Below are 26,596 nucleotides of genomic sequence, written 5' to 3'. Positions count from 1 at the left end.
GTTTGTGCTTCAGGCAACAAAATGTCTTGGGCCAGCACTGGGGAGAGCCAGTCTCCTCTATTTTTGACATTCTGCTTGTAACTGATGTGGGGACCCATGGTACTCTGTTGCCCATATATACAGTGTTCCACAGCACCTAGTAAACAAAACAAAAAGCCAAAGGTGAGAAGAGTACATTGTTTGCAGCTAAGTGTTTGCATGTAATGAGGAACGCTGCGTATGCTTGCTTTTGGTATGAGAGAGAGAGAGAGAGAGAGAGAGAGAGAGAGAGAGGTTCAACATATGACGGTCGCTACAGGAATAGCAGTTTGTAGGAATTGCTGATCCAACTTGCAGGTATGGCAGTTGCTCTTACATTGGCTGTAGGTGCGAGATTTCATAGCTCGTGGCAGAGGTCACTGTGTGAGATTGAACAGGAAGTTGGCAAGCTATATTATACCAGATCAGACTATGTATCCATCAGACCTAATGTTGACTACTGTGGCTGCAGCTCTCCATGATCTCGGGGCAGAGAAGGGACCTGAAACATACAGAGATGCAGTAGGGAGCCTCTTCAGTAAGCACTTTGGGCTCACTGGGACTTTAAATTATTGCATTGATTTATTGCCCATGGGTGGCACCATAGGAGCCAACTCCTGGGGGCTGAGGTCCCTTACCCCCCCCCCCCCAATTAAATATTTGAGTGGGTTGCCCCCCTCCCCCAAAGTGGATGGATAATGTCATTCAAATGGTGTGTGCATGCTACATCTTGTGATTGATTGTGTGGGGTGAGGTTTACTTGTCCATTTCCCCCCAATATTTTATTCAAGTTGGCACCCCTGGGCGGCACACACTTTGGGAACAATTGCTGTATAGTAGTAGGGTTGCAGGGGAGATGGTAACGGCTCCTGCTGCTCGCATGATGACCAGATTGGCCATAACAAACAAGAATGCGCAATCCGTGCTTATGCCGGTCATTTACTTAAGGAAGAATTGAATACGTGACTAATGCTCATTCTCAAAGGACACTGTTTCCTGGTCACTGTGACCTGCTCTGACAGATCCCTCTGCACTGACTCCTGGTACCACCACCCCCCCCATTGCTACCTGCGATTAAACAACAAGCACAGCCTGATTTGTAGCAAACCCTCTACGCCTCATGATCGCCACGCAGAGAACACAGCGAACCTGCGTTCCTGCTTACCAAGCTGTCAGGGAACCTGGCCCGTCTCCCAGTCTGGGAGGCCTCCGATTCTCCAGCCTCAGAGGAAGGGACACCTTGTCAGAACGGGTGAGGTCTGAAGGTGTTGTTGCTGCTGTTGCTGAGGCCCTGCATGCCCCGAGGAGCTGGCGACCCTGCAATGGAGCTGGCTTCTGTCCTAAACCCTCCCTCCTCTCCTTCTTCCCCTTGCTGTCAGCTGAATCTTCCACTTCTGCTGAAGGCAGGCAGCCGGCAGGCCCGGGAGCCCCGGAGGGAGGCTGAAGGTGAAATTCTCCAAGGATAACAACCAAAGGCTCCTTTCTGCAAGTGCTGAAGATTCCGGGCTGCGCTGAGAAAAATGTAGCTGTAATTTTCTATCTCCTCCTCCTCCCCATCCCTCTCCACCTCCCTCTGGATTCCCTTTCCTTCTTGTCTCTGTCATGTCATTTGAAGCTCCCGTTTTTAGACTTTAATGAACCTCTCAGTTACTGCCACTAATGCAAGGCCATATTATGGGCTTTCATTAGCAGGCCATTTGAGATGGACTTCTTGTGATTGAATACAATAGACAGCCCCCAAATGGGCCTTGGGGCTGGCGGCGCACCTCCCAGGCATTTGGAACAAAAGCTCGCACTTCTCCGATCCAGCTTCTTCTTGGATAAATGAGGCTCAGAGATCACTTTTAATCTCCTTACTACAAGGTGGGCCTGCTACGCCCCGCACCAAAGCTCCCCACAAGTAATTAAAGGGCTGGTTGTTGGCCACTAGGGAGAAGGCAGAGCTCGGGGAGGTGGAATACTAAAACGGGGAGGAGGTTAGGTCTCCTCCTCTTGTTGCTCTCAGTAGCCAAATCACCAAGAAGGAAACTGGGAGGAAAGAGCAGAACAAATAGAAGAAACTTGTATATTGTTGCACGCCACCCCAAACTCCGAGTGGTGTGATATTCCAGCGGTTCCAGGTGCTTTCTCAGGGTTCGTGTTTCCTTTTGTGAATGAGGCACAGCAGAGACTATGGTGTCTGGTTCATTTATACATATATACAACCTGAGCCGATGATGGAGGGGTTCACAGCATCAACACCCCAAAAGCATATTTCTTCTCCCACAGCTCCAGCGTTGGATTCAAACAAACCAAACATTGCTGCCCAACATTTCTCTGACTCTCTCTCTCCAGCTTGCTGCTTTTTCTCTAAGTCACATCATTGCTCTCAGAACTCTCTTCTCTTTATCCTTTGACAGAGGGGCTCCCACACATTTGCCATCTCGCCTCTTAACCCTCACTGCACCAGAAGGCTAACCTGGCTATTCCAAGAATTAGAAGCCTTGATTAAATTTAAACACTTGCTGGATCCAGAGATTAGAGGAGCCTGGCACACATCTGAACACCCCAAACTCACAATAATATATATCCCCCCACGTCACCCTGTTGCCAGCAGTATAAAGCACTGCTGAGAGGGAACAGGGAGAAATGCATGATATGTCTGCCAAAGCAATATGTTTGGTAGTCCGCTGGCAGAGTGGAAAGCACAGAGGCCAATGACAGCCAGAGCCTGAACTGATAAATGCTAGAGCCAGTTATGATCTTGTTCACACCCTCTTCCTTGAGTTGTTCTGCTAAGGCAAGTCGGTATGGAGGAGGAAGCTGACAGGCCTCTTTTATGTGACAGCCCTTTAGTTATTTGAATGGTGTTCTCCTTCCCCACTAAGTTCTTCTCTTCTCCAGGCCAGTAGGAGGTTTGGAACTGATACATGTGTGTAGCCAGCATATGTAGCCTGGATAGCTCAGTTGGTTAGAGCACAGTGCTAATAATGCCAAGGTTGCAGGTTCAAACCCCATACGGGGCAGCTGCATATTCCTGCATTGCAGGGACTTGGACCTCAGAGTCCCTTCCAATTCTATGTGTTTTCAGCCCCCCTGCCCACCCAGCCTAGCTGCTTGGTTTCTCTGCACAGATCTTCAGCCTCTTTTCCATCCAGCAGGGGGTGGTGCAAGGAAAGGAACACAGCCTGGCAGGAGCAGCAGAACTGCTTCTAACACAACAGGGTGTCGCCGAAGGAGCTGGTTGTGGTGTCCCTACCAAACAATGAAATAAGCTAGGACAAGAAAACAAGCTAAATATGGTCTAGCAGTGCCACGCCAGCGTCCCAGCTGAGTGCAACTGTATTTGGTATGCCTTGAGAGCAATGCAAAGTCAAGCCAAGCTGCCTCACTCCACACCTTTCTCACAGCCACCAAAACCTGGAGTGACCACGAGAGTGTGGCCTCTCACGCAGAGTGCTAGAGATGATTCAGATTGTGTCTCTCTCTGCCACCTTCCAGTCCCGCCTGTGGAACGATAACTCTGCAAAACACTGGTCTCCCACTGAATGCTTTGCCTTGGCTAGATATGCATAGCCGGCTGGGTAACTGCTCTTGCTTGCAACCGAGAGCCAAAATTCCCCTCTTATTCACTCACAATTATAGCAACAACCAGGGGAGGAGGAGGAGGGGAAGAGTGGTTTTGTAACAGAACAATGCAGGCCTCTCTGATGGCAGAGCCTCTGACTGAGCCCAGGCCGAGATCCTTGTGTGATGGGACTATAGACCTAGAAAATGGAATATGCCAAGATGGGTTTCCTGCCTGTTTCTGTGCCAGCCAGAGGCAAGGATTTCTGTTTAGCCAGCAGAGGGCACTGTGGGGAGTTTGATGGAGAGGCAACTATTAGACTAGGTATTTGTACCAAATGCAAAGAGATGGCAGAAACAGGGATTTTGGGGAGGTGGGGGTGGGGAGGGAGAGGGGGACTGAGATTGCTGTCTTTTTATTTCAAAACATTGGCGTCTCATACTGGGCACATGCTGTTGAATGTTGAACGGCAGTTTGTATACAAGATAGAGGGGAAATAGATGTGTGAGAGAACTTGTTGCGGGTGGGTGAAATAAAAGGAGAGAGTTTTATAAGGCTGGTGGAAGAACCTCTGTTCAAAGTACAGTATATAAGGCTGGGAGCTTGTGTAGGTTTGGGGAGAGGGGTGTGTGTGTGTGTGTGTGTGTGTATGTGTGTATGTGTGTGTGTCTCAAACAAATCTAGTGTTTGGCTGAGATCTTGGAAAGGTTCATTACATTTGCCTGCTCTGCCTGGTCCCCTGTGGCTGGGATAATTCACAAGGTCACTGTTAGCCCCTGGAGAGAGAGAGAGAGAGCGCGCACTTGCGTGACTGGGGCCGGGTATGAAAACAATGCAATGAGAAGCTGACTGAAGCACTCCAACGCGTTGGCTTCATTTCATCAAAGCATTCAGATCAAAATCTCACAAGCGGAATGCAAATTGGAAGCAGATTTGGGCACAGTGACGGCAGGCAGGCGTTCAAAGGTATTGTGTGCGAGCATGCCTGTGCAAAAATAAATAAATAAAAGGCATAGTTGGAGAAGTATGGTCATCTTGTCAGCCCTGCCATAAGAGCAGCTCTGCTAAAGATATGGATATGGAAAATAGGGGTGGTTCCAGTGCTCCCCCCCTCTTTTTTAATATTCAGGGGTACTCTTACTTTCCTATTCATATTGAAATACTGCCCCTCAATGAAGCCAAACTTAGATTCACAAAAGGTTTAAGGATATGCATACCCCTGCGTCCCCCCAGAAAAAGGTGGGGTTCATGTATTGATTCATTGCTATTTGAGCCAGCTTGCAGAGGAAAGAAATAGGACCTGCTGGAAAGCTTTGCCGAAGTTCTTAAGGTTGTGCCCTGAAAGGAGAACGCCTCATTTATTATTGAATTATATATTTTTGTGGAGAAGGCCTGTATGTAAGAGTGGATTAGGTTTTCCCTTGGGCTCAGTGACATTTGCAGTGACCAAGTGGTGTGACTCTATGAATGGCATGGAGGAAATAAATTTCTCTCTCTCTCTCTCTCTCTCTCTCTCTCTCTCTCTCTCTCTCTCTTCAAATGGGCTTATCCACTGGAATCATAGAATTGTAGAGTTGGAAGGGACCGTGAAGATAGTAGATCCAGGATATGGGGCAGTGTTTCTTCATGCAACACACAGTTAACCTGTGGAGCATTAATTTACAAACTGGATGTTTTGATAGTTATAAGCCCAGACCATATTTTGAAAGGATTCAGTAAACAGGACCTGTTGGAGCTGGAGGTTGGGATGACTAGAACACAGGTGGTGGTGGGGGAAACCCCCAGGATGAAAAATAGCAGGTTAGAGCCCATTGGAAGCCTTGCTCCAGGGTGTTGCTGGCAGTGAAGAAAATTTACTTTTTCACTAGCATAGTATCTACAAAATGTTCCCCAGCAGAGCTAGTTCTTAGAGAACTCTTGCAGTCCCTTGTGGTCAACCCACAGCACCATCAAAACCCCCACTTGTCTGTGGGACACTTTGTAGATAATGTCGCTCACATCATCTCTGACATGGGAAGATATTTTGATATCAGAATCTGTGCTGCAAGAGATCTTGATTTGGGCTTCTTGCAATTGCTTGGATGAGCTGCAGTTGAGTGCAAATAAGGGTGCAGACCAGGCACTTGAAGAGCTTCGAGTCATAACATGTCCACTTGACCCTTGCCTAAGGTTGGCTGGACTGGTCAGCAGAACAGTCAATGCCTTTTGTTCAGTAGATCTTGAGCTTGCCACGTTGAAAGAGGCTGTGGCTCAACCCCTGGTGGGCATTAGGGCCATGCATGGACTCCTGATCTGTTTCTGGAACCTATCCAATTCTTTGGAGCAGCCCCAAACTGATCTGGGACAATCTGGGGCTGAGTTGACCCATACCTGGGCCACAAACCATTTTGGGTGTCTTGTACAGTTGTGCAGCCAGGAATGGGGGAGAAGGAGATGCATGTAGACTGCCTAAGCATCTTCTCTCCCTCATCTTCTTGCCACCAGACACCCCACCACCACCATGTGGCAATCCCAGATCACTCCAGGTAGACCTGAACTGAACTGAGGTGATCTAGAACTGACTCAACCTGATCAACTGAATCCTGAGTTGACCCAAATTGACCCAGTTCAGTTTGGGATCCAGAATATATATTTATATTTAGACTTCAATCATTATAGGCAAGTCTCAGATTTTCCATTTGTGGGCAAAGTTGTGGCATCCTCCAGGTATTCCTGAATGAAACTAGTCTAGATTCTTTTCTGTCTGCTTTTAACCCTGATTGCCTTGGTTACTCTGATGGATGAATTCTACTGATATAATCTTCCTGGACCACCTTTTAGGAATGCAAGATTGAGGCACCATTTTGCAATCAGTTTTCTCCATTTTGGACAGCAGGTTTCAGAATGTAGTGCTGGAGAGCCACTGTTCCTTTCCATACGAATTATTCTCCAGGGTTCTACAACATTTAATTTTTGTCTCCCCTGCTCTTTAACACCTCCATGAAATTGTTGGGAGAGGTTGTCGGAAGGTATTGGATGAGATGTCACCCAACTCTATCCTTTTTATCAGATTCAGGTGTGAGTGAGTGTCTCAAATCAGTGATGGGCAGAATGAGGGTAAAGAAACTTCAGCTCAGACAAGACGTGACTGTTACTCCAGGCTGTCACTATTTTACGGGAGGGATTTGAGCTCACACTGGAAGATTAGGTTTGTGCAGTTAAAGTAGGGATTCAAGTGCTCTGTCACCATAGTGCAACAAATCCACGTATTAAAAAAGAACAGACTGTTTTGCAGTTAAGAAAGTGACTGGGAAATGCACTGAATGGTGTGGAATGAACAAATAATCATTGGAAAGGCATGTAACCACCATGTGAGCAATTCAGGAAGAATGCTCATTTTCATATAACCTCCCTGCAAATAACATAGAATGAATACTCAATAAAGACTGGACATAGTCTAACAACTGTGTAAGCTCTGAACAAACAAATCAGGAAAAATGCTCTATGAATGTTGGAGGAGCCTAGAAATGGGCCAGATATCCCCTACACACACACTTTTGCAGGATCATTTATCCTCCATGACAGTGGGGGGGGGCATTTTTTGGCCACTTCCAGGTGGACGGTAACAAAAACGAAAATGGGAGCTTGCCATGTTGAGAAGTGGTAACAGCAGACTCCGTTTTTTAAACTAAAAAAGCGCTCTTCTGCCACTTCAAGTGACAGTGGAGCTGGAAACAACAGGGTGGCAGCCATTTTGAAAAACAAACATGTAATGCCCCAGGGAGAATAAATGCATCATAATTTTTATGATGATTGATTGGTTGATTGATTGATTAAGACTGCTGATTTATTTGATGCTTTCTACCAGAGTCTCAAAGCAACTTAGAACAATAACATTAATACAGATATACAATCCATAAAATATAAAATAATTAGTAACGTGCTCAAAGTGGTGGTCTACTAATAGCAATTAAAGAATAAAAAAATACCCTTTCCCCCCATATTCTTATACAAAAATAATCATTAAAGATCCCCAGTTAAATAGCTCCAGTATTAACATGGAATGACTGAAAACATCTGATTTAGTGCCATTCCCATTTGGGCATTTTATAGCCGGAGATTGCTATGATGCTGGGCTGCTGCTTACAGCTCTGTGATGGTGGAGCTTTCTTTGGGAGGAGGGAAGATATATATAAGTGGAACCCTCTGCTGCCTCTTTTCAAAATGGTAAGCCCCCAACCCCTGGGCATTTTAATTTTTCATTACCACACTCCCAGTGCTGTGATTGGGCATGATGTTTGGCCCACCTCCAAACTCTGAAAATAGAGGAAGGCTCAAGGCCAAATACCAGGAATCACATGCTCACCTGAGGACCAAACTCATAGAGAGGTGCTGATGGACATTTTCAGCTGTTTGATTTTTGATTAGACATTTACCTTGAATTTATTATCTGCTTTTGTTATTTTAAATTATGTTTAATATTTTTATAGCATACACTGCCTTGATACATTTTAAGATGTGGTGGTCGTGGTGTCTGTCTACCTATAACTATCTCCTACAAGCTGAGTAATTCAAAAAATATTGACTTACTGATTATCTGGGCGACAAACTAGATGCAACGATAGAGATGCAAATAGTAGCTGTGGAGTGCGTGTAGGAGTAGCAGCGTGGGGAAACAGGGTGGCAACCTTCCCCACTCTTGCTAATGAAAACCCTCTCTGAAACTGTTACTTGCCCTATTAGGGAAAACATATGCATCAGCATATGTGCTCACACAACTCCAATCATTATTTTTAGTGGTACCCTAACTGAACTAGTTATTGTGCTAATTTCTGACTTTTGTGTGATTGGTGGATGTAGTGGTAAATCTGGTGTAATCTGACACATGCACACAAACGCCCCTCCAATGATATTCTATCCATCTCACTGTGATTTTTATTTATTTATTTTTTTACCCAAGAGGCAAAAGACACCTTATTAAGTATGAGTGTTCCCATCCGCCCCTGGAAGGAAATCTGTGTATTATCTCCCATACGTCCTATTAATCTTCTGTATTGCTGTTTTGACTACCATTTGGGTTGATCAGCTGCTAAAAAAACAACACCCCAGACCTTGGATAGACGCAGCGGTTTCTAGTTATGCTTTTTATTAAAAAAAAGATTTTGTGTGTTTCTTCCTCTAGGGTTCTGTGGAGAGAGGAAGGGGCGTTTCAGACACTCCCTTGGTAAGCATGCAAAAACGAAAGAAAAGAAAAGGCATCGCTGCAGACTGTTTGTTCGCAGAATCCTGTTTCCATGGTGACATTCATTGCAGTGTATGTATATATGAGCCAATAGTGCAAGCCTGAAATGTACTGTACAGGGGAGGAAAACCTCCCTGTCCTCATTGAGATGCATCTGAGAGTGTTGCTCTGCTGAAGGGGAATCCCGGTTTCAAATGGAGGAAACCCTGGCTCAGCCTTACCTGCCAGAGGAGAAGGAGCTGAAACAGGTGGAAAACACTGTGTGTGTATATTTATATATATATAAGAGAGAAATCAGGAAAAGGCCTCCATTCTGGCTGTCTAGTATTTGGGGGGGGGGGGCAGGAAGTTACACACACACACACACACACACACACACATACACACACGAGCTAGGATAATACATCATCTCCCCCCACCCTCAACCCCACAAATAGGTTACTTAAGGCCTCATTTTCCTCCCATCCTCAACCCCACCCCCCACCAATACTGCCGGACTCATTCTCGGTGATTACAAGTATCTCTCCCAGAGCAAATAATTATAGAATTAAAACCCAATCCTTTTGGTCTCTTAATAGCTTTAGCCAATCTGTCAGCGTCTGCCTCTGTGCGATGGGGGAAGAAGAGGCAGGAGAGAGCTGTTATGTAAAACTTCAGCGGCACGTGAACTCCCTTCCTCATCACTAGTCACATCCCTGAGAGAGCTTTGCTCTCCGGAACCTTCCAAACTACCCACCGCCATCATCCAGCCGCATGCCAAGGTAAGCCTGAGGTGCCGTGTGGTGATTGTTAAAACAACAACAACAGCAGCAATAAAAACAGCCCAAAGCTTGGGGCTTTGAGATCACTTTGGACCTAATTTCATATATACGGTACGTCTCCAGTCCTCACACAACCCTGTCAGTTTCCCCCTGAAACACACACCTTAGGGATTCATGGATGTTTTATGAATTCTGCTGTTCCAGTTTTAAGGGGGGAAACCTACTTTCCCATGCGTATGCTCTGAAGGCATACATTAGGAGATTGGGGTAGGTCTGTGAAGACGCACCATGATGTTATATTGTTAAGGCTAAACAAATCCCAGCATGGCTGGTAAGTGACTTATTAGGAACGGCTTTTTTTCCAGGTGGAAGTCACTGGAACTCTGTTCCGGCACCTCTCAGGTGGGCGCTATTGCCATTACAGTGGTACCTCAGGTTACATACGCTTCAGGTTACAGACTCCGCTAACCCAGAAATAGTACCTCGGGTTAAGAACTTTACCTCAGGATGAGAACAGAAATCGTGCTCTGGTGGCATGGCAGCAGCAGGAGGCCCCATTAGCTAAAGTGGTGCTTCAGGTTAAGAACAGTTTGAGGTTAAGAACAGACTTCCAGAACGAATTAAGTTCTTAACCCAAGGTACCACAGTATAAGAAAACCAGAGATGTGTTCATAGTGAGTTCCAGCACCTCTTTTTCCAGAGAAATAGCACTGATTAGGAGACACTCCCACCCCCCACCCCCGGAAGCTGCTCTGAATTTTCCAAAGGAAGATCAGGATGGAAAAGCATAATTGTATACATTTCATGAATCATCATCCAGATCTGTGTGCTCCCTGAATCCGAACAAATAAGCTTCCACCATGACTCCATCTGCTCTGAGATTCAGGTAAGCTCGTTTTCCTGACCTTTAACAGGCTCTCGTCCTGGGGGAACCCCTAGCAATACTTGCCACAATTGCAGAGCTCTTAAGGGAATTCCGAGAGGAATTGCAGGGGAAAAAAGAGGGTGGCAGAAAGCTGTTCCTATAAAAGAAAACCACATCTCATTTCCACCTCAGTATCACCTGATATTCCAGGGACAATAGTTGAAGGAGATGTTTAATGACATAGAACAGGATAAGGAAAAGGCAAGGAACATACCCACAGCAGCATTAAATGAAACCATAAGCCTCTCATGTTCACGGCGCTATTCGGCTTGAGGCAGTAGATTACCTTGGAGTGTGCCAGCTCCCTGAAGGCAAGGAACTTCCCCTTTATTAATTTATTCAAACCTTTCTGTATTGAATAGCAAGATGTTTCACAGGATAAAATCAGTGCAGCGAAACAACAACATAGGAAAAAATACCAAAGATATCCAACATTTTCAATAGAATGGGCACTAAAATAATTACACCTCATACTTATCCACAATGAAAGATGCTACCTCGTTCTAGGTTTGTGCCTTTCCCTTTGTTTTGTGCGCTCTCTCTCTCTCTCTCACACACACACACACCCACACCCACACACCTCTCTTCCATAACTAGCATGGTTGTATACAGCCCCAATCTTCCATGATTTTGGCTTCAATGTATATTAGTTGTACGTGAAACGTGGTACCTAGGTCTTACATTTCAAAATTTCCAAAAGGGCAAGATGAAAGTTGCTCTCTGGTTCAGGCAAACTATAGATTGCCATGATGTCCAAACCAGGCAAATGATGGTTTGTGCAAACCATGGTGTTTGCGTGCAAACCATAAAATTTGCTTCCAAGCCAGAAAAGGGAAGCAATTCTGGTTTGAAGTGGGTTTTCAGTTCCAGAGGAAAACTACAGTACACATGATTCAGATGTTACAGCAAACTATGGTTTGATCAAATCAGACAGGAAGGAAATTTGAGCACATAAATGGAGTTGTAAGAAACGGAGCCAAATTATAATGGATGTCTGGATATATATGTGTGTGTGTGTGTTTTTAAAACCAGCTCTATTGTAGACATTTTCTTTCTTTCAAGTCACACACAAAATCAAGCAACATTTTTTGTCCTTGTTATATTTCCATGAATGCATACATTTACATTTTGGATCATTATCATTAGGCATTGTTAGAACACTTTTGATACCTTGAAAAAGTGTGAAGAACTTGGAAAAGCTCCCCCTTCCCTTTGTTGTGCGTTGCTTGGAACAAAATGTTGGAAATTCAGCTGAGGGTGGCAATGTGGCTGTTTCCCTCTGATGTGATTGGTGAAGCTCCTATTCAGTGTAGAGTGAGAGAGAGGAATCTCAGAGCCAGTAGCCAAATATGGCCCTCTAGGTTTCTCTGTCTGGCCCTTGGCACTCTCCCCAGGCCATAACCTTCACCAGACCTAATTTGCACCATCCTTGGATTCCCCCTCCCCCCAAGGTGGAATGCTTGAACTCTGATAGTGAGGCAATAGTGGGTGGATCAAGAAATGTAATTTTTACTTTTGTATGGTAGGCTAGTTCCTGCACTCAAACACCCCTCTCTATCCTCCATGCAGGCAAGAAAAAGGCGTCATCAGAGTTCAAGGACATATACCAGCCAGGCAAAACCACTCATGGAGGGTGCCAAGTAGGGTTGGCAAGAGGTGTGGGAAGTGTCCTGAGGCAGAAGGGCTTGGAGGGCCACATTGCTTCCCCGCCAGGCCTGAGGTACCTTCCCCTGCTATAGAAACTGATGCTGGCATGCAATGTGAGTAGTGGCCAGATCCTGATTATGCATAGTGGGGTAGCCCCGCATTCCTGCCCCTACTGCTGTCTTGACCCAAAGACTGGTTGAGAATTGCCAGGGTGGGTGATGGTTGTTGGAGAAAACTAGATTTAGATATAGTGCGAACCTGGATGGGTTTGTGGAAGAGGAATTTGCAATTTTGTTCAGCTCTTTAGATAATAATATATGGGAATATTTCTGGCTGTACTTTCAATCTTCAGCCCTGTTGTGGTATTTTGCGAACCCAAGATATTGAACTCTGGCAGCAGCAGCAACAACAACCTGAGGATATCTTCCTACTATAAAATTGCCAAAACTTTTTAGTAAATTCCTGCTGGGAGTTCTGATGATGACAGGTGGTGAGGAAGTGCTTTCCGCTGTGGGTTTGCACTGTGCCTGCATATGTAGTTTATATCTACAGCCACTTGTCCACCTTTCTTGCTTGAATGGGAAGCAAATGGGAGGTAAAGCTTGTCTGAGCTCTTGGTCTTGTTCCTTGGCAAGGAACGCTTCTAGAAAAACATCTAACAATCCCACTCTGGACAAAGCTGAAGTTCATCTTTCTTTCTTCACTTCGTTTTCTGTTATTCTCATCATAATTAATGCCATTTGGGTAGCTGAGCTATGCAAGAGCTTGAACTGTCTATGCTACACCCTCTCTCTTTCTCTCTCTGTGTACACACACACACAGTTCAGTTACAACATGCTGCTTGTAATCTGCTTTAATCTCTTTCCTGGACTGGAAGGAAATGCCTGGCTTGCGGACGCATGGCTCTGCCAGACGTGTGGCTCTTGGCTGTATCAGAGGCAGAAGAATTACCCTGTTCCCTGCCCTGACCTTTGCTCAAAGTATGGCTTGGCTTTGGTTCACTGAGGAAAGTGTTTACACAGGTCTGGCTCAAATGCTTTTTAATAAAGCATTCAGCCCTTCTAAGGCATTGTCCTCTGATAAACCCAAGCATACATTCCGGGTGGGGCAGTGGTGGGGGAATGCGAGAGAACTGACCCCTCTTCAGTTTCTGCACCAAAACACTATGAATTTTGCTGCAGGACTGAAAATGAGTTTCAGGTCAGCTGAAACTACAAGTTCCATGTGTAGTCTGAAATGCTATCCTGATGTATTCGCAGTTGGTGTGTGTCAGACTGTGTGTGTGTGTGTGTGTGTATACACACACACACACACACACACACACGCACACAAACACACAGAATAGGAACTTTTTTCATATGTGGTGGGCATGTAAAAAGGTTAAAGAGTATTGGGAAATGATTTATAACGAGATGAAAAAAATGTTTAAAACAACTTTGCCTAAAAGACCGGAGGCATTTTTGCTAGGAATCATTCAGACAGAGGTTTCAAGGTGCCAGAAAAACTTATTTATGCATGCAACAATGGCGAGCCGAGTTTTGTTAGCCCAAAAATGGGAAGTGAGGGAGGTCCCAGGTAAGGAGGATTGGCAGGTTAAGATTATAGAATATGCAGAATTAGCTGGCCTAACATATAGAATAAGAAAGCAAGAAGAACATGTATTTAAAGCGAAGTGGATTTTTTATTTTTTTGCTGAGTATTATACGGAAAATAATTGCACACAGTTGAAAACGCTGGCAGCATTAAAGTAAATTCAACCGTATAATAAACACTTGAGCGATGTAAGATAGGAGAACTGAATAAAATGGCTATAGTAAAATATACAGGGATGGTGGATAATGAACCATAGAAGGGGAAAGAGGGAAGTCATTGAATGTATGGTACTATGTAAGATGTTTATTTTGAGATGTGAAATTGAAAAATTAATAAAAACTATAAAAAAGGAGTTCCAGACTAGGACCGGAGGACACCAGGTTCAAATCCCCACCCAACCATTATGCTCACTGGGTGACCTTGGGTCCATTTCTTTTAGCCTAACTAACCCCATAGGATTGTTATGCATATAACACGGAGCAGGAGAGCCATGTACATTACCTTGGACTTCTTGGGAGAAAGGAGGGGGTATGCATGCAATAAATTAATAAAGTAATATAACATCATGAGGTTGCTTGTGCATCTGAAATGGGAGCAGCTGTGGCTTTTACTTTTCTCTCTGCTTCTCCGTGAAAATCAAATGGAAATGCATTTGGCTTCCACAGTGCCAGGATGAAAAAGATGGAACACATCACCACTTGTGATTCCTATTAGTTATAAATTACTAACTCCAGATGTCGTTGTTATCATACATTACATTCGTGATCATTTGTGCTCATGATGGTATCAGGTTGGTTATACACAATCTCACGTCCTACACTGTTTGCACCGGCAATAGTTATTTTAGGGGGAGGCATACCTTTATACTTATTCAAGTCCAGTCAGTGCATGTCCTGTAACATCCTCTTTGAAATCCCCAAAAGGTTTTATGTTGCATTTTTTTCAGGGAGGGGTTGTTGTTGTTTTGTTGTTCCACTTTTATTGTCCTGTAGTGCAAGAGTTGCTCCTCCAAATTGCAATAACACGATAGCATAGAGGAAGCACTGTAATACCAAAACAAAATAAAAAAATTCCTTCCAGTAGCACCTTAAAGACCAAGACTTTGGTCTTTAAGGTTGGTCTTTAAGGTGCTACTGGAAGGAATTTTTTTATTTTATTTTGACTATGGCAGACCAACACGGCTACCTATCTGTCACTGTAATACCACTTATTGAAAGAAATGGTGTGTGGACAGCCCACTACAAATCCACCATGAATGCACTATTATGGTGTCAACAGCATGTTGCAGAATAGACCTGCAAAAGACTCAAACTGTTCTGGAGAGATGCTAAATGTCAAAAGAAATTTGGCCGGTAGATAGTGCCAAAAACAAAACAAAACAAAAAACCAAAAACACCCCACCTGAAAATTGACTGAGAAATCAGCTTTAAAATCATGACCTTATGGTACAACGGAGCTCATAACAGCCTTTTGATTTTCCAGTAGAGTAATAGTTATTGTTGCAAATATATTCTGCTTTGTTAGATAGGTGTCTTCTTGCCTATCTGTGATTTAAAATCCACAGCAAAGCTGGGTTTTCATGTCATGGAAGTTCTCATGTTCACCTGACTTAGAAAAGGAACCTGGATAATGAGAAGGAAGCTGCCTTTGACTGACAGTAAGCTCAGGCAAACTTGGGGGTTCTTTAGAGCTGATTTCCTTCCAACTCTTAAGAAATATTTCGCAAAGACCTTTTAATAGTCTATTTCCTTGAGCAATATAGCATGCATCTAAACTATTTGCATTATCAAAAGTTCAGATCCATGGCCGTGCTGCTTACATGGGACGACATTGCCACGAGTCAGTAACTCTGTGGAATTTTAGCAACGAAAAGCAGGTTTTTTTGTTTTAAAATTAGTTACAGTATCACAACCTGACTCAGAAACTTGCTTTGGGCCAAACAAGTACCTTAATGATCAAGTGTGTGTGTGATGTTATGCTTATAGCTAAAATGATTAGAAAATGGTTTGAAACTGCTTTCAGATTATGTGCAAAGCACTTTCAGATAGTAAGTGACTTTACATGTAGCATGACCAGGTGTCTGTTCATGCAGCAGGGATTATTCTTTCTTTCCTCCCCCTGTAGTCCCCTGCCACCCCCAAATATTATTTTTTCGGGAGGTTTGTGGGACCCTCTGGAAAAAGCTTACTTTGTCTGGATTTTCACTTTTTGAAATAAGGCAACCCTATGCTGAGTGTCGCCCTCCATGCAATAGGGAAGAGAGACACTTAACTGTGGACTCCTCCTATGTTTCTGCGGCAAGGTGAATGTAGAACTAAATGGGCAGATCCAATCCCCTGGTCTTTCCCATATCATTGTTGCTTGACAGAGATTGGGGAAAATGACACTGAATGAGAAGGACCTGATGCTTGTCCATGGAAATGTGGTGTTGGGCTTTCAATGTTACGCTGCTTGGGGCTAATCCATAGCTAAATGTTTTCATACTGCTGCTGTAGCATTTGATGCAGAGAACAAACTTTCACAAGCCATGCTACAGTGAATGTGAGACAATGTGACATTGTCTTCCAGTGCTGAACCTTGCTATGAAACCCCACATTACTCTGGCCCATCAGCTTCACTTTCAAGTCTAACATTTGTCCACCGCACTGGGGAGACTCACAAAAAGAGACACACATCCCATCTTCTTCCAACACCCATCTCCCTAATCTTCTACATTCTTCTCCTGACCTTGTCAGCAAAACTAGTGATATTTCAGCACCTTGCCCTAACGCTAGGCGCATCAGGTGATATCCAGTGTTAATCTTTGAAATACATGGAAAGGAGTAACTTAAGTCCATTAATTTCAATGGGTCTACTCTGAGTACAACTAACATTGAATATTGCCCATCATTTTACTCTGACCCTTCCTATGGAGTTTTGCTTTAGTTCCAAAAGGTCGCCCAGTTCTAAGTTGTATTATTCAGCACTATTTCATATTGTGTGAAACCACTGGAGGACCACAGGTTCCCCATCCCCCATTTTGGGAATTTGTGTTGTATATGATGAGTTGAAGAAGAGCAAATAGGAAACAACTAGCAACGCTGACCATGTTCTCAACTAGCTATCCCAAGAACCACATAAACCTGGAGTATGCAAATGCTTTCCTCCCATTTTCTTTGTCTCCAGGGTCCCTTTGCAGTTTCTGGCCTAGTTAATCCTGAATTGCTTCTTCAAGCTCAAGCGCACATTAAATTGCAACTTGTACAGAGCGAGTGCACCATATAAGTTAGAAGGCCTTTGAACTGCTTATTATAGTCTCCTACGCTGATGCTACAACAGTGAAAGTGGTTGTCCTTCAATAATCAGGGACCAGGACCCACCCATATGCAACAATCAGCTGACTGCATATGGGTGGAAGTGGCCAATTTCTTCCCACCCACCAACATCATGAACATAATACAGGACTAAACGACATTTTATGCAAAAACATGCGTAAAGAATGGCTTGTTTTTCTGCATAGCAGAGCTTTGAGAAAAGGTAGTTTGCAGTTGAAAAGTATGGGAGGGGCCTTTAACTTTTCCTCCCCTGCCTCCGATCTCCCGGAACGGCTTTTCTCCATGTGCGATTCCAAATGCACATGCTGTGACATTAACATATGAGAGTGCTGGAGGTGAAATAGTTAAACAGGTTGCCCAATCAAGACGCAGGGGGGTGGAGTCAGAGGGACTATAAAACCAGCTCTGGGAGGGGCAAAGAAGGGAGTTCGTTGGGAGTTGGGTGGTTGGTTGGAGTGGGAGTGAATTGGGATAGAGTATGTGGGTAGGTTGAGTTAGTGTAGGGAAATAAGCTGAGTCAGGAACAGTTAGGAGCTAGGAAGACAAGTAAATATCTGAGAGGTGGTTTAGTGAGTGAGAGCAGTTAGCAGAAGTTATAGGTCTGGATAGGCACCCCATGATTGTAATTGACCGATACCGTTTATGAAACCACACTGTAATGGTTTCTAAGGGGGTTGCTTGTGTGTAAGCCGGCAACTATCTCCCTGGCTGGGTGCAAACACCTGGCTGGGCTGCCAGAGTAAACCTTATCTGTCCGGACTGCCACTCACCCGTGGCTGACTCAGTCGCTGGCAGAATCCGTGAGTGTGCGTTTCTTAAACTTCTTCCAGCAAAGAAGCTCTTTGACGCCTAGTCTCCGCCTACCCTCTCTGTGCGAAAGCCTTCTGCGCAGAGAGGGCGTGGGCAACGGAGGACCCCTACTCTCCCCGCTGGTCCCAGGCGAGGAGTCATGGGACCACCTCGCCACTTCCACCACCTGCCCCCCTTCTCCACTGGTGCTATGCTGATTCTCTTCCCCAGAAGAGGAGCTGCTTCTCCCGATCCCTGGACGCTCTCTGGAATCCCTCTGGCTTTTGCTCTCTCCCTCCGGCACTGATGGCAGTTCCCTGACACACACGCTTGTTAAACCGCAATAAATAAACAGAAGTTTATGTTCCAATTTAACCCTGACTGGACTCAGTATTGTACCAGCTAGGGCCTGGGTGGTGGCAGCGAGAAATAAAGTGGTGGCACAGGGATCAATAGACGGTGAAACATCTGGGGACCCTGTGTGATTGCCACACATGCTTGGAACCTTGTGGGGGTGGGGAGGAGCTTAGGGGAGTGATATGAAGTGGAGAAGCCCACTTCGCCTGCTACTTCTCTGCTCCAAATTGCCCCTCACAAAGTGGATTTTCCTTAAACATTAGGTCGCTGGAGGACTGTTCCATGCATTTACATACAGCATGCAGATAGGCCCAACAGCAAATGGAAAAACAGACCAGAGTATAGCAGTCCAGACAGTAGAGTCAATGCAATTACTGTATTACACCCTGCTTATCAGTTGTTCTCTCCCCTGGAGTTTTTATTGCTAGGCACATTTATATTAAAAATAAACACAAGCCAAGATATCATCCTGGGTTCACCGAGGACCTTATCCCACTTCTCCCCCCTGGAAACAATTCACTGCTTACAACTGGGACTGAAACATGGAAATATACTGCTTGAAGAATCATGCTCTCACATTGCCTGCACACTGGCCATTTCACCAGCTCTGAATTAACTACTATGCTAGGAACTACATGGAGTAAGGCCTCATATAGCCGGAGGTCCTTGGGCAGAAGGAAAACTTAGAATATTCATAGTTTGGCCAACATGGAGAAGCAAATGTTCCATGTATCAGAGAAGGTTCTTTGGGTAGAGGAAGATGAGATAGGCAGGATGAAACAGGGTACTGGGTAGGACATAATAATAATAATAATAATAATAATAATAATAATAATATAAATAATATATACCCCGCCCATCTGGCTGGGCTTCCCCAGCCACTCTGGGTGGCTTCCAAGAAAAGTAATGCATCAAACATTAAACACTTCCCTAAACAAGGCTGCCTTCAGAGGTCTTCTAAAAGTCTGGTAGTTGTTGTTCTCTTTGACATCTGGTGGGAAGGCGTTCCACAGGGCGGGCGCCACTACCGAGAAGGCCCTCTGCCTGGTTCCCTGTAACTTGGCTTCTTGCAGTGAGGGAACCACCAGAAGGCCCTCGGTGCTGGACCTCAGTGTCCAAGTAGAATAATGGGGGTGGAGACGCTCCTTCAAGTATACTGGACCAAGGCCGTTTAGGGCTTTAAAGGTCAGCACCAACACTTTGAATTGTGCTCGGAAGCATACTGGGAGCCAATGTAGCATAGTGGTTGCTTCACATTTTCTGGCCCTGAGCAGAAATCCCAGCTTAGCTAGCGAGGCTGATGGGTTTTGTTCGTTAAGGTGGAATTATTTGGCTGTGTGTGATATGTGGCACACCGGGATCATTTCATTAAATTGTTCTTGAAGTGCATGGCCAAATTTAGCATGGGGCACCTTATTAACTGTTCCATCTCTCGACTTGTCATGAGCGGATGACAGAGTAGATCCGGGAATGTGTGGTGGGTAAGATTGGATCATGGTCTTTAGGTCCGTTGCAGTCCTATGATTCCAACAGCAATGCCCGCCCCCCCCCCTTCCAGGAATGCATTCTGCTGTTCTCTGCTGCCACTCTTGAGTGGTGGCTGGGAGTGGGGAGGGTCATCATTGCTATCTGCCATTCACTCAAGGCAAGTGAAGAAAGGTGGGAAGCCCAGTTCTGTTGGAACATCATTGCAGCTGCCTATTATTTATGCAAACAGCACTAGTAGTCTGTGTTCACCAGTGACCATGCCATTGGTTTATGCCAGCTTTCCCCAGCTGGGTGCCCTCCAGATGTTGCTGAACTATAATCTCTTACCATTGTTCATACTGGCTGGAGCTGATGGGGTGCTGGGAAAGGATGGCTTGTGTAAGTAAGCCATCCTGGACAGCTGTGCATTTTCTGTGCAAACCAATTCCATCCACGGCTGCCCTTCCCTCCTCTACAGCATTGGTAGTAGCTAATAGGTATGGACCCTGCAGCTGTTGTGGTGAAGGGCAAGAACCAGGATATAAACCATTCCAGTGGGCAGAACGGAGCAAATGATTTCACAAATGCTTTATTAATTATATATGTATTTTCTGGTTGTTAGCTGCTTTCTGGGGATAAAAATGCAATAAAGGGTGGGGGGGCTACATTTTTCCACACCCTTCACTGTATGTAGATGCTGATAAACTATAAAGCAGAGGCATAAGACCCCGGGGTGTAGCTGAGCAGAGGGACCCATATCCTTTAATCTGGCCCTGATCCAAACCATACCAGAAAAGAAATTATTCAGTTTCTCCGGAAAAAAAAAATATCCAAGGAAATATATATAAAATAACTCCCCGAGGTCGCTTGTTTCCTTGGCCAACTGTTCTTACAAAGTTGCAGCTTAAACCCGTTGATTTCTGTCCTTCCCTGAGGTATCCTCTATCTTCTTTATAGCAGCCTTTTAAACATGTGAAAACTGTTAATCCTTTTTTCCTCCAGGCTTTATGTACCCAGTTTCTTTCTGGTCCACGCTCATTTTTCTTGCATTCAAAACACTTCAACATCTTTGTTGCTCCCCTTTGAATCCTCTCCAATTTGTCCACATCCTCCTTAAAAATCTGGCAAAGGGAGCCGAACATAATACTTCTTCGGCTTAGCCTTAAGTGGTGCCAAGTGGAGCAATGCTATTCCTTCCTCTGTTTTGGATAGAATGCCTCTCCCACCTCCCCCCGCCCCTTTTAATTTTTTGGCTAATGCAGCTCAAAATGGCATTTTGGTATTGTGGACGGATGGGAGGGGTGGGGGTAGGGGGAGCACATTATTGCTGATTCATGTTTGGCCTGTGATCTGCTATAATCACACACACACACACACACACCCATCTGGCTATTTGTGCTTTGTTTTCTGAAATAAGAGATACCATGGCTCAGGCCTGCCCCTCCCTATTTGATTAATGTGGTGCCATTTATTATGACAGGAAGGTTCATTTGTGCCAAACCTTGGGGTCACTTTCCCTTCAGAGTCAGAGGCAGCCTGTCTCTGGTTACCAGCTGCTAGGCTTCCCATGGACATCTGGAGGACCACTGTGAGAACAGGATCCTGGGCTAGATAGGCCACACTGATCCAGCTGGGCTTTTCTTCTGTTCAAAATTCACCCACTCCTTGTTATTACAGTGGGAAGTGGTGGGACATGAATTTAGGGGGGGGGAGATTTATTTTTTAAAAATTATTATTAGGCATATTTATATTCTGCACTTCTGTTGAGAGCTCATGAGAGCTCATAACAGCTGAGTTACAACACAGCACAAAAACGATTCACCAAAATGAGATCGACAAGTAAACCCAATTTAATGATATTTTATTGAGGATTTTTGTTCATGGTACAGGAGTCCAACTCTATGAGAATGGTATTTAGAGTTCGCAATGATACCTAATACCTTAGGCATGCGCTTCTTCCTTCAAAGCCTCCTAGAGGTATGATTTTTTTAAAAAAAATAAATAAATCTTAACACCTCTATATCTCAACGTGTTCAGCAATGTAAAGTGGCTATTGTGCTATTGGATGGCCTCAGTGGTGCAGCGCATGCTTTGCACCGAGATAGTCACAGGTTTAGTCCAGGGGTCAGCAAACTTTTTCAGCAGGGGGCCAGTCCACTGTCCCTCAGAACTTGTGGGGGGCCGGACTAGATTTTTTTTTGGGGGGGGGGGGAATGAACGAATTCCTATGCCCCACAAATAACCCAGTGATGCATTTTAAATAAAAGCACACATTATACTCATGTAAAAACACCAGGCAGACCCCATAAATAACCCAGAGATGCATTTTAAATAAAAGGGCACATTCTACTCATGTAAAAACACGCTGATTCCTGGACCATCCGCAGGCTGTATTTAGAAGGTGATTAGGCCAGATCCAGCCCCCGGGCCTTAGTTTGCCTACCCATGGGTTTAGTCCCTAGCATCCCCAGTTAGCATCAGGAAGGTGAGCTGGGAAGGATCCACGTCCAAGACTCTGAAATGCTACCAGTCAGTAAAGATAATACCGGACAACTTCATGCAGAGTTTTCACCTGTGAGGATCATTTACAAGCTTCAGTGCCCTGGATAGATGATGTTTTGTTCCACCCTGTTCACTTTGACTGGGGTCCACTAGACCTCAATGCTGTTTCAACAAATTAAAACACACATATGCACACACCTCTGTGCATGCAATCTTGCACACTCCGTACAAAAGAGAAGCAATGGAATGCCACGGAATAATAGACTTCTTTGTTGTAGGAGAACACATGGAATATGAAGTGGTAGAAGCTGGGCTTTGTGTGTTACATTATTTTATGTCCTTTTGAGGTCAATTATAGACGATCGATCCCAGTATGAATTGCTTACTGTTGTCGTGCGCTATTCCTCTTTCATTTAACTGTAACGCACGTTGGGTGGCTAACACACATTTAAGGGCTCCTGGTTAACACTCCTCAGCTGCAAAGTGGTAAGGGACAATTTGTAGGTGTGCCATTCCCAGTCTTCTGGGCAGGATAGTAGTCTAGCTGAACTAGTGAGTGTAAATACTGAGCAGCTGAACAATGACCAAGACAGGAGCTGTCCAGCAGTGTGCTAGCTGGGTTATCAAGCACCATTGTTCTCCAAAGCACTTTGAATGCTTTCAAGTCTAAAGCAGGGATGGGAGAATCTGTGGCCTCCAGGTCTACAAGTCTCAGCAACCGCAGCCAGCCTGTTTAATGCTCATGGATTATGGGAGTTGTAGTCTAACAACATCTGGAGAGCCACAGGTTCCCCAGTCCTGCTGTAAAACACCATAGAAACAGTGGCAAAGCCATAAAGCCAATGGTATTTACCCAGTTTCATTCCCAATGTCATGAAGTGAATAAGGCAGCCTTCTCTAACCTAGTGCCCTCCAAGTGTTGTGAGGAAAATGGCCATCAGTGGCTATTAACCACAGTCAGAGGCAGTATGGCTCTGATTGCTATTTGCTGGGAATGACAAGCCGTCTTGTTGTGCTAAGGTTCTGCTTGCAGGTTTCCAGCAGGCATCAGGATGGCCTCTGGGAGAGCCGGATGCTGAACTAGAGAGATCTTGGACCTGATCTAGCAGGGCTGCTTTTATCTTCTAAGGTTGAGTCTCTTGGAAGAATCCATCTAATTCAGCTGAACTCCCTCTCTCCCAATCAGCTGGCTGCAGTCTCATCTAAGCTGCAATTTAAACCAGTTTTCAATAGCCATTCTTCCAAGAACAGGACCTTTCGTGGAGATGCTGAAAACTTTGCTAGAAACTTGTAGCTATCTCACAGAGCAGCCATTCCCAGGGTTTCTTGAGGTAACCATTTATTGCCAAAGAAGAGGAGATGCATCACCAAACCAAAGGACACAGATTTACATGAAATTTGCATGAGCTAATTTTATATGTATGGGTGTACAGTTAGAAATAATTACTGTAATGTAAAAAGAATAGAGGTTCAGCGGGCTGGATTCAATTAAAAAGCTGCACTAGTGGAAGGCAACACTAGATAGGCTAGCACAATAGGGCTTTACCCCTCCCCTCCCTGTGCCCCTACACCCCAAATCAAGTCGGAAAGGTGGGAGAACAACAGAACAGAGTGGTGGGAGAGGAGATGGTTCCATCTAGCTGGCAGAAATTCTTGCACAGACAAAGCAATTGCATTAGCATGATGCTGGATTCAATTCATAGCTGTCAACCTTCCCTTTTTTTGCGGAAAATTCCCTTATTCCAGCACCGTTTCCCGCTGCTTCCCACTGCTATCCCGGATTGTTAGATATCCCGTAGACTGTCCCCAGGACAGGTGAGGCTGCTGATCCCTTATTTTCAAATCTGAAAGTTGACACCTATGATTGCACTCAATGTATCTAACCAGGTAACCTGTGTGGCTGTTCACTCCTCTCTCCAGAAGTTGCCTTGGTTGGGCAACTTCATAGCCCCTGCTATCCTTTCTCGTGGTTCTTTATCTTTAAGCCAGGCCTAGATCTGTCAGCCTTTCAACCAGTGGGCTGTCCTCTGTACAGTAGGGCAGCTGGCCACTCTAGCAGAAACCCTAGCCATTCATCTGATTTATGTTTGTAACGTACACATCCCTGAACATCTATTGCTCCCTGCGCCACCATGTTCTCCTTCACTCTTGCTTTCACTCTCATTATTAACTGCACCTGATTTCCATAAGTCATTATATAATCTAGGGCTGGGAAATGTTGTGTCCCCCCCCCCCCGATATATCATCCTTGACCGTGAGCCATGCTGGCTGGGTCTGATGAGAGCTGGAGCTCAACATCTGGAGCTACAGAGGCTCCCTGTCCCTGGCATGGTCCCTCCATATATCTCATGGTCAAATATTGTTTTCATAATCTAGAGCCATTTGCCTTCTTCCTCGTTCTGTGCTGTATTGTTGTCTTCACTGCAGGCAGCATTGCATCCTTAACTATCCCAAGGGATTTTCATGAAGGTTTTTATTTCTAAAAGCTAATAAGTTGCAGCCTGATTACCTAAATGTGGAAAATGTTTCGCTGGGCCCAGAAAGGGGTTTCTGAGATGCTCATAGGCCTGAATTGCCCAGGATATGCTTTCAGGCTTGCCTATTTATAGAAACAATCATAATCTTAATGTCTTGGTTTGCTCCCATCTAGAGCTGGTGTCACAGTGCCAGCCTGTGAAAAGGAAACCCATCTTTTTTACCGTCCGCAAGAGACAACCTCTCTGGTCCTCCATATCTGATACCCCAACTCTGGCTGTAGCCACAAAGCCACCCATTAGTCTTCTAACATTTGCTGTGGCAAGGGTTGCCACCTTTAAGTGAGCTTCTCACAGAAGCTCGGCACATAGAAATATGCCATTTCCATCTCCATTCCAGGAAAAGCTTCGCCTGCTTAATGTCTTGCATACCTAGCTGCTGTTAAAGCCACAGGAGGAGAAAGGTCAGTGGAAGAAATGGCAGCTCTCTCTGTGGCAAGGAAAATAGCGAGCACATTTGTGTGCTTAAATGGCTGTCAAACCAATGAGAAAGCACCCTTTTTTAAAAAAAGGACATACCGTATTTTTCGCTCTATAAGACACACTTTTTCCCTCCTAAAAAGTAAGGGGAAATGTGTGTGCGTCTTATGGAGCGAATGCAGGCTGCGCAGCTATCCCATAAGTCAGAACAGCGAGAGGGATCGCTATGCTGCGCTCCCTCTCGTTCTTCTAGCTTCTGGCTTAGCCAGGCACAGCCTCTTCAGGGCAGTGGGGAGCCTTCATCCCACTGCCCTGAAGAGGCTGCACAGCTATCCCAGAAGCCAGAACAGCGAGAGGGATCACTGCGCTCCCTCTCGCTGTTCTAGCTTCTGGCTTAGCTGCGCTCTGTCCCTTCCCCCACCTCAAGCAAAAGCCCCCAAGAGCCGTGCTCCCTTTAAAGAGCCTGGGATGCATACAGGCTCTGCTCAGCGCTCCCTTCAAAGAATTTTTTTTTTCTTGCATTCCCCCTCTAAAAACTAGGTGCGTATTAAGGTCAGGTGCGTCTTATGGAGTGAAAAATATGGTAATTTAAAACTGAGTTTTAAATCCAAGGAACGTTTGGAGCTGGGAATACATTTACTATTATCTTGACCTAAGCTTGGTAGGGAATCCAGCAACCACACAGAAACGCAACCAGCACGTGTTTCAATGTCATCCTGGTCATAGTTGGGTTGTTTGCTGATTTCAGCAAGACTTAAGCACCCCAACTGCTGCTGCTGCTGTGCAGGAACTCAGCCTAATGCATCGTCATTTCTAATTGCCTTTTCACTCTGGAAGACAGCTCTCACTGTATTGTGTGACAGATCTCATTTCATTGTTCCGTGTTTAGTCTTGATGTTTGTGCTTTGCAAAGTTGAGCTTGTCTCCCTTCGTTTTGTTGCTGTTTATGTATAATTTAAGGCATTTTTAGTTGTCTTGTAATTGAGTTTCATGTGCCCCAGACTTATGCATCAAGAAGAAAATATCAATATTTAACATCCTCCACTGGTAATGAAGATTTGCATTTACTTCATTTTGGTTCCTGGCATATGAATATTCTGCACCACAGCTCCCTGGGTATTAAATTCATCCCCTGTTATGCAATACAATGTTAATGACAGGCAGGAAGCCAGATCTCTTAAAATGGTTAATGCTATTAACTCTTCTTAGTTGGTAGGGGAGCAGGGGAGAAACACATGCAGTTTATGAACAGGCAGGTATTCAGCTGCTGAATGCCTGAAAAACACAACTCCTTGGGGGCTTAGCTAATTGAGAATGTCCTCCTGCAGAGCTGCGACAGGGGAGGTGGGCCACATGAGTGGCGTTAACAGAGATTCAGGATGATTCCCCAGTTACATCCCTATACACATGTCTGAATACCCATGCATAGGATTGGACTGACCTCCACCTGTTTTTTTTGCTGTCCATGGGAATCATCTTACACTAATACGTGTGTGTGTGT

At 44.9% G+C, this 26,596-nt stretch overlaps 1 protein-coding gene across 5 annotated transcripts in view; it reads left to right on the top strand.

Annotated features, from left to right (window-relative positions):
• LOC307211160 (uncharacterized protein) overlaps positions 1–26,596 on the top strand; it is a 95,473-nt gene that overhangs the window by 30,178 nt on the left and 38,699 nt on the right. For 3 of the 5 annotated variants that reach the window (XR_013836309.1, XR_013836310.1, XR_013836312.1), the window contains exons 2-4: positions 8,727–8,858; positions 9,365–9,547; positions 10,248–10,433. Coding sequence is in view for 1 of the 5 variants with exons in the window: in XM_079967505.1 (XP_079823631.1) it covers positions 8,981–9,046 (66 nt within the window). In the remaining 4 variants the exon portion in view is untranslated. The other 2 variants (XR_013836311.1, XM_079967505.1) reach the window with 1 other exon arrangement.

Source organism: Podarcis cretensis (genome assembly GCF_951804945.1).
Source record: "Podarcis cretensis genome assembly, chromosome: 2".
In the NCBI taxonomy this organism is placed as follows: domain Eukaryota; kingdom Metazoa; phylum Chordata; class Lepidosauria; order Squamata; family Lacertidae; genus Podarcis; species Podarcis cretensis.
The sequence above is the reverse complement of the archived record's forward strand: the minus strand, read 5'-3'. Positions and strand labels throughout refer to the sequence as shown.